Source organism: Oncorhynchus keta, chromosome 16 (assembly GCF_023373465.1).
Source record: "Oncorhynchus keta strain PuntledgeMale-10-30-2019 chromosome 16, Oket_V2, whole genome shotgun sequence".
NCBI classification, from domain to species: Eukaryota; Metazoa; Chordata; class Actinopteri; order Salmoniformes; family Salmonidae; genus Oncorhynchus; species Oncorhynchus keta.
In genome coordinates, this window is record NC_068436.1 from 13,415,459 (window position 1) to 13,429,682 (window position 14,224).

The window sequence follows — 14,224 nt, forward strand, 5'->3', positions numbered from 1 at the left end:
TGTGACCTTGGATACAGTTAGAACTAGTGTGACATTGGATACAGTGAGAACTAGTGTTACCTTGGATACAGGGAGAACTAGTGTGACCTTGGATACAGTTAGAACTAGTGTGACATTGGATACAGTGAGAACTAGTGTTACCTTGGATACAGGGAGAACTAGTGTGACATTGGATACAGGGAGAACTAGTGTGACCTTGGATACAGTTAGAACTAGTGTGACCTTGGATACAGTTAGAACTAGTGTGACATTGGATACAGTGAGAACTAGTGTTACCTTGGATACAGGGAGAACTAGTGTGACCTTGGATACAGGGAGAACTAGTGTGACCTTGGATACAGTGAGAACTAGTGTTACCTTGGATACAGGGAGAACTAGTGTGACCTTGGATACAGTGAGAACTAGTGTGACCTTGGATACAGTGTGATCTAGTGTGACCGTGGATACAGGGAGATCAAGTGTGACCGTGGATACAGGGAGATCAAGTGTGACCGTGGATACAGGGAGATCAAGTGTGACCTTGGATACAGGGAGAACTAGTGTGACCTTGGATACAGGGAGAACTAGTGTTACCTTGGATACAGGGAGAACTAGTGTTACCTTGGATACAGGGAGAACTAGTGTGACATTGGATACAGTGAGAACTAGTGTGACATTGGATACACGGAGATCTAGTGTGACCTTGGATACAGGGAGAACTAGTGTGACCTTGGATACAGTTAGAACTAGTGTTACCTTGGATACAGTGTGATCTAGTGTGACCGTAGATACAGGGAGATCAAGTGTGACCGTGGATATAGGGAGATCAAATGTGACCTTGGATACAGGGAGAACTAGTGTGACCTTGGATACAGGGAGAACTAGTGTGACCTTGGATACACGGAGAACTAGTGTTACCTTGGATACAGTTAGAACTAGTGTGACATTGGATACAGGGAGATCTAGTGTGACCTTGGATACAGGGAGAACTAGTGTTACCTTGGATACAGGGAGAACTAGTGTGACCTTGGATACAGTGAGAACTAGTGTGACCTTGGATACAGTGTGATCTAGTGTGACCGTGGATACAGGGAGATCAAGTGTGACCTTGGATACAGGGAGAACTAGTGTGATCTTGGATACAGGAGAACTAGTGTGATCAGGGAGAACTAGTGGATACACTAGTGAGAACTAGTGTGTCCTTGGTTATACAGGGAGAACTAGTGTGTCCTTGGATACACGGAGAACTAGTGTTACCTTGGATACAAGGAGAACTAGTGTGATTTTGGATACACGGAGAACTAGTGTGTCCTTGGATACAGGGAGAACTAGTACTTGGATACAGGGAGATCTAGTGTGTCCTTGGATACAGGGAGATCTAGTGTGACATTGGATACAGGGAGAACTAGTGTGTCCTTGGATACAGGGAGAACTAGTACTTGGATACAGGGAGATCTAGTGTGTCCTTGGATACAGGGAGATCTAGTGTGACATTGGATACAGGGAGAACTAGTGTGTCCTTGGATACAGGGAGAACTAGTGTGACCTTGGATACAGGGAGAACTAGTGTGTCCTTGGATACACGGAGAACTAGTGTTACCTTGGATACAAGGAGAACTAGTGTGACCTTGGATACAGGGAGATCTAGTGTGACCTTGGATACAGGGAGAACTAGTGTGACATTGGATACAGGGAGAACTAGTGTTACCTTGGATACAGGGAGAACTAGTGTGACCTTGGATACAGGGAGAACTAGTGTGACATTGGATACAGTTAGAACTAGTGTTACCTTGGATACAGGGAGAACTAGTGTGACATTGGATACAGTGAGAACTAGTGTGACCTTGGATACAGTGTGATCTAGTGTGACCGTGGATACAGGGAGATCAAGTGTGACCGTGGATACAGGGAGATCAAGTGTGACCGTGGATACAGGGAGATCAAGTGTGACCTTGGATACAGTGAGAACTAGTGTGACCTTGGATACAGTTAGAACTAGTGTTACCTTGGATACAGGGAGAACTAGTGTGACATTGGATACAGTGAGAACTAGTGTGACCTTGGATACAGTGTGATCGTGGATACAGGGAGATCAAGTGTGACCGTGGATACAGGGAGATCAAGTGTGACCTTGGATACAGTGAGAACTAGTGTGACCTTGGATACAGTTAGAACTAGTGTGACCTTGGATACAGGGAGAACTAGTGTGACCTTGGATACAGGGAGATCTAGTGTGACCTTGGATACAGGGAGAACTAGTGTTACCTTGGATACAGGGAGAACTAGTGTGACCTTGGATACAGTGAGAACTAGTGTGACCTTGGATACAGGGAGAACTAGTGTGACCTTGGATACACGGAGATCTAGTGTGACCTTGGATACAGGGAGAACTAGTGTGACCTTGGATACAGTGAGAACTAGTGTGACCTTGGATACAGTGAGAACTAGTGTGACCTTGGATACAGTGAGAACTAGTGTGACCTTGGATACAGTTAGAACTAGTGTGACCTTGGATACAGGGAGAACTAGTGTGACCTTGGATACAGTTAGAACTAGTGTGACCTTGGATACAGTTAGAACTAGTGTGACCTTGGATACAGTTAGAACTAGTGTGACCTTGGATACAGGGAGAACTAGTGTGACCTTGGATACAGGGAGAACTAGTGTGACCTTGGATACAGTTAGAACTAGTGTTACCTTGGATACAGGGAGAACTAGTGTGACATTGGATACAGGGAGAACTAGTGTGACCTTGGATACAGGGAGAACTAGTGTGTCCTTGGATACAGTTAGAACTAGTGTGACATTGGATACAGTGAGAACTAGTGTTACCTTGGATACAGTGAGAACTAGTGTTACCTTGGATACAGGGAGAACTAGTGTGACCTTGGATACAGGGAGAACTAGTGTGACCTTGGATACAGTTAGAACTAGTGTTACCTTGGATACAGGGAGAACTAGTGTGACCTTGGATACAGTTAGAACTAGTGTTACCTTGGATACAGTGTGATCTAGTGTGACCGTAGATACAGGGAGATCAAGTGTGACCGTGGATATAGGGAGATCAAGTGTGACCGTGGATACAGGGAGATCAAGTGTGACCTTGGATACAGGGAGAACTAGTGTGACCTTGGATACAGGGAGAACTAGTGTTACCTTGGATACAGTTAGAACTAGTGTGACATTGGATACACAGAGATCTAGTGTGACCTTGGATACAGTTAGAACTAGTGTGACATTGGATACACGGAGATCTAGTGTGACCTTGGATACAGGGAGAACTAGTGTTACCTTGGATACAGGGAGAACTAGTGTGACCTTGGATACAGTGAGAACTAGTGTGACCTTGGATACAGTGTGATCTAGTGTGACCGTGGATACAGGGAGATCAAATGTGACCTTGGATACAGGGAGAACTAGTGTGACCTTGGATACAGGGAGAACTAGTGTGACCTTGGATACACGGAGAACTAGTGTTACCTTGGATACAGTTAGAACTAGTGTGACATTGGATACAGGGAGATCTAGTGTGACCTTGGATACAGGGAGAACTAGTGTTACCTTGGATACAGGGAGAACTAGTGTGACCTTGGATACAGTGAGAACTAGTGTGACCTTGGATACAGTGTGATCTAGTGTGACCGTGGATACAGGGAGATCAAGTGTGACCTTGGATACAGGGAGAACTAGTGTGACCTTGGATACAGGGAGAACTAGTGTGTCCTTGGATACAGGGAGAACTAGTGTGTCCTTGTATACAGGGAGAACTAGTGTGTCCTTGGATACAGGGAGATCTAGTGTGTCCTTGGATACAGGGAGATCTAGTGTTACCTTGGATACAGGGAGATCTAGTGTTACCTTGGATACAGTGTGAACTAGTTTTGGGGCTAGGGGAGCAGGGAGGGAAGAGGTGAACGCTGTTGTCCAGGTGGACTGGACCTTGTTCCTGGAGAGTTCAATTCTTTCTCTTTCTCAACCGCTCCTCACTTCTCACTTTCTGTCTCTCCCCAATTCTCTCTTCTCTCGGCTTCTCTCTGTCTCCTCCTGTCTTGCTTTTTTGGTTGCTCGTTCTCTCACTACTTCACCCCTAGACTTCCTGAAGGGCCACCCCCAGGTGGTGAAGGTAGGCAACAACACCTCCACTATGCTGATTCTCAACACAGGGGCCCCACAAGGGTGCGTGCTCAGACCCTTCCTGTACTCCCTGTTCACCCATGACTGCGTGGCTACACACGCCTCTAACTTGGTCATCAAGTTTGCAGGCGACACAACAGTAGTATGCCTGATTACCAACAACGACGAGTCAACCTACAGGGAGGAGGTGAGGGCCCTGGCAGAGTTGTGCCAGGAAAATAACCTCTCGCTCAACGTCAACAATATGGAGCTGATTGTGGACTTCTGGAGACAGCAGAGAGGGCACGCCCCCATCCACATTGACGGGACAGTAGAGGAGAGGGTGAAAGTTCCTCAGCGTACCCATCACTGACAATATGAAATGGTCCATCCACACAGACAGTGTGGTGAAGAAGGTGCAACAGCGCCTCTTCAACCTCAGGAGGCTGAAGAAATTCCGCTTGGCCCCTAAGACCCTCACAAATTTCTATAGATGCACCATTGAGAGCATCCTGTCAGGCTTTATCACCGCCTGGTACGGCAACTGCATTGTCCACAGCCACAGTGCTCTCCAGCCCAATTCTTCACCAGGGGAAGTGTGTCTTCCTCCTGGACATCTTCAGCACCCAGTGTGAAAGCAAGGACAAGAAGATTATCAAGCACCTCAGCCACGGTCTGTTCACCCCGCTACCATCTAGAAGGCAGTTACAGTACAGCTTCATCAAAGCTAGGACCAAGAGACTGAAAAACAGCTTCTATCTCCAGGCCATCAGACTATTAAATAGTCACGGCTAGCTGATCACCGTCCAGTACCAGTACCCTGCCCTGAACTTAGACACTGTTACTAGCTGACCACCGCCCAGTACCCTGCCCTGAACTTAGACACTGTTACTAGCTGACCACCGCCCAGTACCCTGCCCTGAACTTAGACACTGTTACTAGCTGACCACCGCCCAGTACCCTGCCCTGAACTTAGTCACTGTTACTAGCTGACCACCGCCCAGTACCCTGCCCTGAACTTAGACACTTACTAGCTGACCACCGCCCAGTACCCTGCCCTGAACTTAGACACTGTTACTAGCTGACCACCGCCCAGTACCCTGCCCTGAACTTAGACACTGTTACTAGCTGACCACCGCCCAGTACCCTGCCCTGAACTTAGTCACTGTTACTAGCTGACCACCGCCCAGTACCCTGCCCTGAACTTAGACACTTACTAGCTGACCACCGCCCAGTACCCTGCCCTGAACTTAGACACTGTTACTAGCTGACCACCGCCCAGTACCCTGCCCTGAACTTAGACACTGTTACTAGCTGACCACCGCCCAGTACCCTGCCCTGAACTTAGACACTTACTAGCTGACCACCGCCCGTTACCCTGCCCTGAACTTAGACACTGTTACTAGCTGACCACCGCCCAGTACCCTGCCCTGAACTTAGACACTATTACTAGCTGACCACCGCCCAGTACCCTGCCCTGAACTTAGACACTGTTACTAGCTGACCACCGTCCAGTACCCTGCCCTGAACTTAGACTCTGTTACTAGCTGACCACCACCCAGTACCCTGCCCTGAACTTAGACACTGTTACTAGCTGACCACCGTCCAGTACCCTGCCCTGAACTTAGTCACTTACTAGCTGACCACCGCCCAGTACCAGTACCCTGCCCTGAACTTAGACACTGTTACTAGCTGACCACCGCCCAGTACCCTGCCCTGAACTTAGACACTGTTACTAGCTGACCACCGCCCAGTACCCTGCCCTGAACCTTAGTCACTGTTACTAGCTGACCACCGTCCAGTACCCTGCCCTGAACTTAGACACTGTTACTAGCTGACCACCGTCCAGTACCCTGCCCTGAACTTAGTCACTGTTACTAGCTGACCACCGTCCAGTACCCTGCCCTGAACCTTAGTCACTGTTACTAGCTGACCACCGTCCAGTACCCTGCCCTGAACCTTAGTCACTGTTACTAGCTGACCACCGTCCAGTACCCTGCCCTGAACCTTAGTCACTGTTACTAGCTGACCACCGTCCAGTACCCTGCCCTGAACTTAGACACTGTTACTAGCTGACCACCGTCCAGTACCCTGCCCTGAACTTCGACACTGTTACTAGCTGACCACCGCTCAGTACCCTGCCCTGAACTTAGACACTTACTAGCTGACCGACCACCGCCCAGTACCCTGCCCTGAACTTAGACACTGTTACTAGCTGACCACCGCCCAGTACCCTGCCCTGAACTTAGACACTGTTACTAGCTGACCACCGCCCAGTACCCTGCCCTGAACTTAGACACTGTTACTAGCTGACCACCGCCCAGTACCCTGCCCTGAACTTAGACACTGTTACTAGCTGACCACCGTCCAGTACCCTGCCCTGAACTTAGACTCTGTTACTAGCTGACCACCACCCAGTACCCTGCCCTGAACTTAGACACTGTTACTAGCTGACCACCGTCCAGTACCCTGCCCTGAACTTAGACACTGTTACTAGCTGACCACCGCCCAGTACCCTGCCCTGAACTTAGACACTGTTACTAGCTGACCACCGCCCAGTACCCTGCCCTGAACTTAGACACTGTTACTAGCTGACCACCGCCCAGTACCCTGCCCTGAACTTAGACACTGTTACTAGCTGACCACCGCCCAGTACCCTGCCCTGAACTTAGACACTGTTACTAGCTGACCACCGCCCAGTACCCTGCCCTGAACTTAGACACTTACTAGCTGACCACCGCCCAGTACCCTGCCCTGAACTTAGACACTGTTACTAGCTGACCACCGCCCAGTACCCTGCCCTGAACTTAGACACTGTTACTAGCTGACCACCGCCCAGTACCCTGCCCTGAACCTTAGTCACTGTTACTAGCTGACCACCGCCCAGTACCCTGCCCTGAACTTAGACACTGTTACTAGCTGACCACCGCCCAGTACCCTGCCCTGAACTTAGACACTGTTACTAGCTGACCACCGTCCAGTACCCTGCCCTGAACTTAGACAATTACTAGCTGACCACCGCCCAGTACCCTGCCCTGAACTTAGACACTGTTACTAGCTGACCACCGTCCAGTACCCTGCCCTGAACTTAGTCACTTACTAGCTGACCACCGTCCAGTACCCTGCCCTGAACTTAGACAATTACTAGCTGACCACCGCCCAGTACCCTACCCTGAACTTAGACACTGTTACTAGCTGACCACCGCCCAGTACCCTGCCCTGAACTTAGAGACTGCTGTCCTATGTACATAGTTAATGAACACTGGTCACTTTAATAATGTTTACATACAGTTTTACCCACTTCATATGTATATGCTGTATTCTAGTCAAGGCTCATCTTATACAATTACTGCTGTACACACCTTTTCTATTCATAATGTCTATACACACCATCACATACATATAGATTTATATTCCGGACTCAGACATGGCTCATTCTGATATTCCTTCATTTCTTTCGTTTTGGATTTGTGTTTATTGTTTTGTATATTTCGGTATTCCTGCACTGTTGGAGATAGAAACATAAGCATTTTGCTGTTACAGTAGGTATTACTGCACTGTTGGAGATAGAAACATAAGCATTTTGCTGTTACAGTAGGTATTACTGCACTGTTGGAGATAGAAACATAAGCATTTTGCTGTTACAGTAGGTATTACTGCACTGTTGGAGATAGAAACATAAGCATTTTGCTGTTACAGTACCAATATCTCTCTCTGCAGTGTGTGCCATGGCTGTGAGGGACTGTCTGGAATGTCAGCAGCAGTCTCACTTCAAGCCCAGCCAGGACAGAGCCCGCGGCCAGCAAGCAGTGCACAGCCTCATGGGAGCTGCCAAGTCCATGCCCGCGCAGGCAAGTAGTATCATCCCTCCTCACTGAGTCAGACCCCCCCCACACGCACACACTTCTCCCCTCCCTCTCCTCTTTCTGCCATTTCCGGAATCCTGACTTCCTAGCAATACCCCCAAAAAAAGCCCCAACAGTTTATACATTTTTCTTTTTACATTTCCCTCCCTAGCAGACATGGAGAAACACCATAATTGATGACATTTCCTCCCTAGCAGACATGGAGAAACACCATAATTGATGACATTTCCTCCCTAGCAGACATGGAGAAACACCATAATTGATGACATTTCCCTCCCTAGCAGACATGGAGAAACACCATAATTGATGACATTTCCCTCCCTAGCAGACATGGAGAAACACCATAATTGATGACATTTCCCTCCCTAGCAGACATGGAGAAACACCATAATTGATGACATTTCCCTCCCTAGCAGACATGGAGAAACCCCATAATTGATGACATTTCCTCCCTAGCAGACATGGAGAAACACCATAATTGATGACATTTCCTCCCTAGCAGACATGGAGAAACACCATAATTGATGACATTTCCTCCCTAGCAGACATGGAGAAACACCATAATTGATGACATTTCCTCCCTAGCAGACATGGAGAAACACCATAATTGATGACATTTCCTCCCTAGCAGACATGGAGAAACACCATAATTGATGACATTTCCCTCCCTAGCAGACATGGAGAAACACCATAATTGATGACATTTCCCTCCCTAGCAGACATGGAGAAACCCCATAATTGATGACATTTCCTCCCTAGCAGACATGGAGAAACACCATAATTGATGACATTTCCCTCCCTAGCAGACATGGAGAAACACCATAATTGATGACATTTCCCTCCCTAGCAGACATGGAGAAACACCATAATTGATGACATTTCCCTCCCTAGCAGACATGGAGAAACACCATAATTGATGACATTTCCTCCCTAGCAGACATGGAGAAACACCATAATTGATGACATTTCCTCCCTAGCAGACATGGAGAAACACCATAATTGATGACATTTTTCCTCCTGTATATTAGTTGAATAGGATCGCTGCACTTAGTGAATTGTAAGCATCCCTCTAAGTCGCCCTTTGTCTTGCGTTGCATCCCAATACTTCCCCGGCAGGAACCCATCCTCTGTGGTCCTCCCTATGTAATAGCAGAGAGTTGTTATTGCATTAGCTGATATCTTATTGCATTACTTCGCCTGCTGTTATGTTACACTAGACAAGGCCCTTTGTCATTGTTGGCCTTTGATTTGATATGGTGACTTCCAGTAAAACAGTTTTTCTTCCTGAAACCGTGTAAAGTCTCATTCATAATGCAGTGAGTGGCTCTATGGTAAACCCATTATGTTAAGGGTCTGAGTCTCAAGGGGAAACACAACATCCCACTGAATGGGGCAGATACTGTACTGTATGAGGACTGGTCAACTATACACTTCCCATGGGTTGATTTCCAACACTCTACTGGTGGTGGAATGGGCCGTTGAGGTTGACCTCTGCTAACACATACACCTTCCATGACAATCCGTTATCATTTGTGATGTCTTAGACTTACAGAGAAGTCTAGTTTTGGACAGTGGGTAGAGTATATAAACTGATAATGGTATTTTCAGCATTAACCAGCAATAGTTGCTTACATTATTATGTGTGTGTCTGTGCGTGTCTGTGTCTGTCTGTGTGCGTGTCTGTGTGTGCGTGTGTTCTACACCTGCAGAGCCCTGTTGATGTTGTGACAGGAAGGATGTCTCCCATCAGAGACATGGACCGTCTGCTACAGGAAATGGACATCAACCGCCTCAGAGCCGTGGTCTTCAGAGATATCGTGAGTTTACAAATCTTTGATAAAGATTGAGGTTGAGACAAGTCAACTTTTCAAATAAATAACAGTACCTATGCATTGTAAAAACTTGTTATTGCTGTCTTTTGGAAGACCTCATGATTTTCTAAAAAAGAAATACTGTGTACATGTAGGATCTTAATTTGAGCCAGTTTGCTACAGCAGGAAACTGTTCCTGCAGCAACAGGAAATGTTGAAAATCAAGTCTGAAATTTCAAAGTGGAAATGACACATTTCAGAAGCCTTATTAAAACCTTAAATACACTACAAGTAAAAAAAAAAATCCTGCATTGCAGGAAAGTTCTTCTGCAACAGGGTGGTCAAATTAAGATCCTACATCTGTACATACTCAAACATATTACAGACTGGCGGTGTGCTGTATTATAGCTGTGTTTTGCATGTTGTGTGTGTTTGGGTAAAGGAGGACAGTAAGCAGGCTCAGTTCTTGGCCCTGGCTGTGGTTTACTTCATCTCTGTTCTCATGGTGTCCAAGTACCGAGACATCCTGGAGCCCCAAAACGACAAGAAACTCCCCCAGCGCAGCCAGTCTGCCAGGAGCGCAGGTACACACCTCACCCATATGGCTACGCAGAGGAGCTCCATCTAGCCAAGTGTCCATCCCTCAACATGTCAATCTCTCTTATACATTACTTATATATGGAATTTCCAATTGTCTTGATTGTGCCTTGAAATGTACTGGTGTGTTGATAGTCTTTAAAGTAGTTTACAATTACTGTAGTAGATTCTCAAAGTAATTTTTGAAGCACGAGAAGGTTCAGGTTTTTCTCAACGTTTATAAACCTCCTTTAATGATTCCTCCCATCAGACAGTAATGCTGTCTCTGGCGGTCCCGACCTGGAGAGCAGTGTGTCCTCCGTCGCCGAGACTCTGGCATCGGGGATGACCATAGCCCGTGGCCCCCAGCGAGGCGGACACCACCGCCCAGGGGCCCGACGCCGTGTCCGAGGCCCTGTCCACCCTCTCCTCAGAGGTCAGGGGTCACAGAGACAACCCCACGCGGACGCCAGGGGCGGGAAGAACGTGAAGGACATCCTGCGCAGCCTGGTCTCGGCGCCTGCTGATGACATCATGGTGGGACCCCAGCCTTCTGCCGCCGGCCTTCCTGGAAGCTGCTATGGGAAACAACCCCAACCAGTTCAGATCCTTTGACAGGTGCGTGGGCCACAGAGTTTTAGAATCAGGGGTCAGTCTATCAAAGGCTGATCTCTGTATCGGAGTCTGCTAACTTTTTAAATACCTCTTGACACGGTTCACAGCCTCACAGCTCTTAACCCTCACCTCCCTACCTTGAAACGGTCCAACATGAACATGTACTAAGTGAAGGCGAGGAAGCATCACAACAGAAACCCACTACCATCACAGACCCCTTAAACTTTTGTACCCCCGCACCCCCGATCCCATCCCTGTAGCTCCCTGGTTTGCCTGTCGACGTGGCTTCTCAACACAAATAAACAGGGCTACAAAGTACCTGTCTTCAGGAAAACACATCAAAACAATCGAGGTATCTGCCAGAGGCGGAGAGGAAGGGAGAGAAGAGAGAGAGACTGATCTAAAAGACGACTCTGTGGCAGCCAGCAGGAAGCTGTTTCTTTTCACCTTGTCACTGATATTTAATAGCTTCTCTTTTCGTCTCTCTCTCTCCCGGTCTTTCTTTCTCTCTGTCTGCACCGTGGGCTAGGCTGTCTGTCTCTCTGGTACTATAATAAGGAAAGAGAAGCTGGCTAGATGGATCCCTATGGAGTGAGGGGCGAGCGGTCAGAGACTTAGTGGGAACCCAAGGCGCTGCTGTGTGTGGGTGGGTGTACTGTACCTATACAGACTATACAGACATCTCTAAGTGAGAGAGAGCTGACGGACGGACTGAGAACGAGGTCTGGTTTGTATTTGGGGGAAATGTCCCTGTAGCACACCAGACACAAAGGAAGCAGGGAGAGAGAAAAGGGGAGAGGGAAAGAGCGAGGGAGAGGGAAAGAGCGAGGAGAGGGAAAGAGCGGGGAGAGGGAAGGGAGAGGGAAAGGCGAGGGAGGGAAAGAGCGAGGGAGAGGGAAAGAGCGAGCGAGCGGGAAAGAGAGAACAAGATCCCCCCCTCCCTCCACAGGAAGAGAGACACCTAGTCAAGGTTCTCATGCCAAGGAAGAAAGAAAGCGTTTCTCCATCACCTCCCTCCCTTCCACCCCGCCACACTACTCCTCTTCCAATCGGGTGGGAATTCCGAGGCATCCCTGTGATCCTCAGCCTCTTTATCTGTGGAATGCTTTGTCAGGACTCTGGGCACTCCTCATATCTGGTGGGATTAGAGCGGCTCCCGGGGCCGTTAGCGTTGGAGAGGAGGAGAGCTGGAGAGCATAGAGTAACAGCTCTACCTCGCCACAGGGAGCCCCAGTCAGAACCCTAGCTGGCCCCAGCCCAGGCAGCTCCCGCCCCTCTAAACCCAGAGATGATGGCCTGGGGTCTGGGGTTCCCAGGTCAGCACACCCCTCCTCTGGTCTTCTACCTTTATCTCCCATCAGGATCCGCCTACCCTCACAGACCCTGAAACCTCTGGCTCGGAGATGCCTGGTTATCTTGGTGGTTCCTGCTCTCTACTGCGTGGCTGTGCTCTGTGTTGAGTTCTGGGCTCTGCCTCCCCCCTGCTCCTCTCTCTCTCAGGTCTACTCTCTACCGTCTGTGCTGAGGTCTGGGCTCTGCTCTCCCCTGCTCCTCTCTCTCTCAGGTCTACTCTCTACCGTCTGTGTTGAGGTCTGGGCTCTGTTCTCCCTGCTCCTCTCTCTCAGGTCTACTCTCTACCGTCTGTGTTGAGGTCTGGGCTCTGCTCTCCCCTGCTCCTCTCTCTCTCAGGTCTACTCTCTACCGTCTGTGTTGAGGTCTGGGCTCTGCTCTCCCTGCTCCTCTCTCTCAGGTCTACTCTACCATCTGTGTTGAGGTCTGGGCTCTGCTCTCCCCTGCTCCTCCTCTCTCTCTCAGGTCTACTCTACCGTCTGTGTTGAGGTCTGGACTCTGCTCTCCCCTGCTCCTCTCTCTCAGGTCTACTCTCTACTGTCTGTGTTGAGGTCTGGGCTCTGCTCTCCCCTGCTCCTCTCTCTCAGGTCTACCTAATCTCTACAGTGCAGACTTTTAGCTTTTCATTTTCACTCAGATGGTAGGGAAATTCCATGTAGGTGTATTTGAAATGGTTAAAATAGTTCCCAGAAAGTATTTATTTTAGAGTTGAGTCATCTTTTAAGACAACAAAATGAATATGATTCTGACAATAATAAAACAGAGACTTCTCTATGATATAAATGAATCTGATCACTAAATGGTTCCGGAATGGAGCTGGGACGATAAACCTTTGTTTTTTTTGACACCACCGATTACTTAGGCATTTTGCTGATATCGTTCATGATGATAAGTAGCCTTTTCTAGAGAAATGTAAAGTTTGAAATGAAATACATTTCCTAATATGAGTGATTTGTAAATGTGACAATTAATGGCTACAACCATCAAACTAGTAATAGTAGTGTAAATGATTTAACTGTGGTGTACATGACTGTTATAAAGCTATCGTTTTAGTTATTGTTATCACATCAATTAGGAGCAATGTATCGCAATATGGATTCTTGTACTTATCGCCCAGCTCTGCTCAGGTACCTCAGGCTCAAACACACAGCAGTAGTTCATCATAAAGTCCTGGAAGTCTCAGTGACAGCGGTGCAGACAGATAGGCTGACACCTACGCCAAAACATGGGAACCAACCGGCCTTCCCCATCCAAATAACTGGTCCCAGGGTTTTAAATTTACGAGCTGGAAAATCAGGATCTCCCAGATAAAAATGGCTTCAGGTCAGAGGTGAAGTATCACTCTGATTTATTTACTAGGCAGAGAGATGGAGGCCCGGTCGGCTAGATTCTGCCATACATACATTCGTCTCGGGATATGCCCCTGTTATGACAAAGTCCACAAATATTTGCTGATGCTAACCAGAGCCCTGGTAAACAGTCATCTACGGGAGGAAGAATAGCAGTGTGATTTACATGGCATGTTACACCAGCCAATGTGGGTGTTAGTTTGACATTTGTGTTAGTAAGGCATTTTGAATGCTGTAAGTTGGACTTGTAACGCAAAGATCGGCCATGTTGAAAATGTGATGTTTTGTGGTAAGGAATTGCAAAGAAATTTATTGAATGCAAATATCATGGCTAGTTGCTCATTGGCACTTGAACATACTGTGATCAACAAACAGCATACTGCCATGACAGAGATACTTGTCAGACCAGATAGATGACAATGGGCCTCCTTGAATAGGAACCTTTAGTGTGATCCCCTGTCACACTGGGAGAGACATGGAGGGTGCTCCATCTCTCCCTTCTTTCTCACCACCTCTGCTGTCCTCAGGCCAAACACTACTGTCTTTAATCACTGATGTCATCAAG

General features: G+C 47.9%; 1 protein-coding gene and 1 long non-coding RNA gene across 46 annotated transcripts in view; one reads left to right on the forward strand and one right to left on the reverse strand.

The window, feature by feature from the left end:
- The window catches only part of LOC118395562 (lipopolysaccharide-responsive and beige-like anchor protein), a 405,339-nt gene that overhangs the window by 119,187 nt on the left and 271,928 nt on the right, over window positions 1-14,224 (forward strand). The window contains 5 exon segments of the mRNA XM_052464349.1: window positions 7,813-7,943; window positions 9,668-9,775; window positions 10,212-10,353; window positions 10,617-10,882; window positions 12,075-12,193. Coding sequence (XP_052320309.1) covers window positions 7,813-7,943; window positions 9,668-9,775; window positions 10,212-10,353; window positions 10,617-10,882; window positions 12,075-12,193 — 766 coding nt within the window.
- Window positions 4,964-7,178, reverse strand: LOC127907951 (uncharacterized). Of its 45 annotated transcripts, none has more exons than XR_008065700.1 (4): window positions 7,134-7,178; window positions 6,900-6,946; window positions 5,862-6,051; window positions 5,132-5,296 (listed from the first exon to the last, which is right to left on the reverse strand). It is a non-coding gene; the product is annotated as an uncharacterized LOC127907951 (long non-coding RNA). The 45 variants fall into 45 exon arrangements; XR_008065677.1 differs by having other exon boundaries at window positions 5,862-6,099; XR_008065691.1 differs by lacking the exons at window positions 6,900-6,946; window positions 7,134-7,178 and adding exons at window positions 6,291-6,336; window positions 6,947-7,088.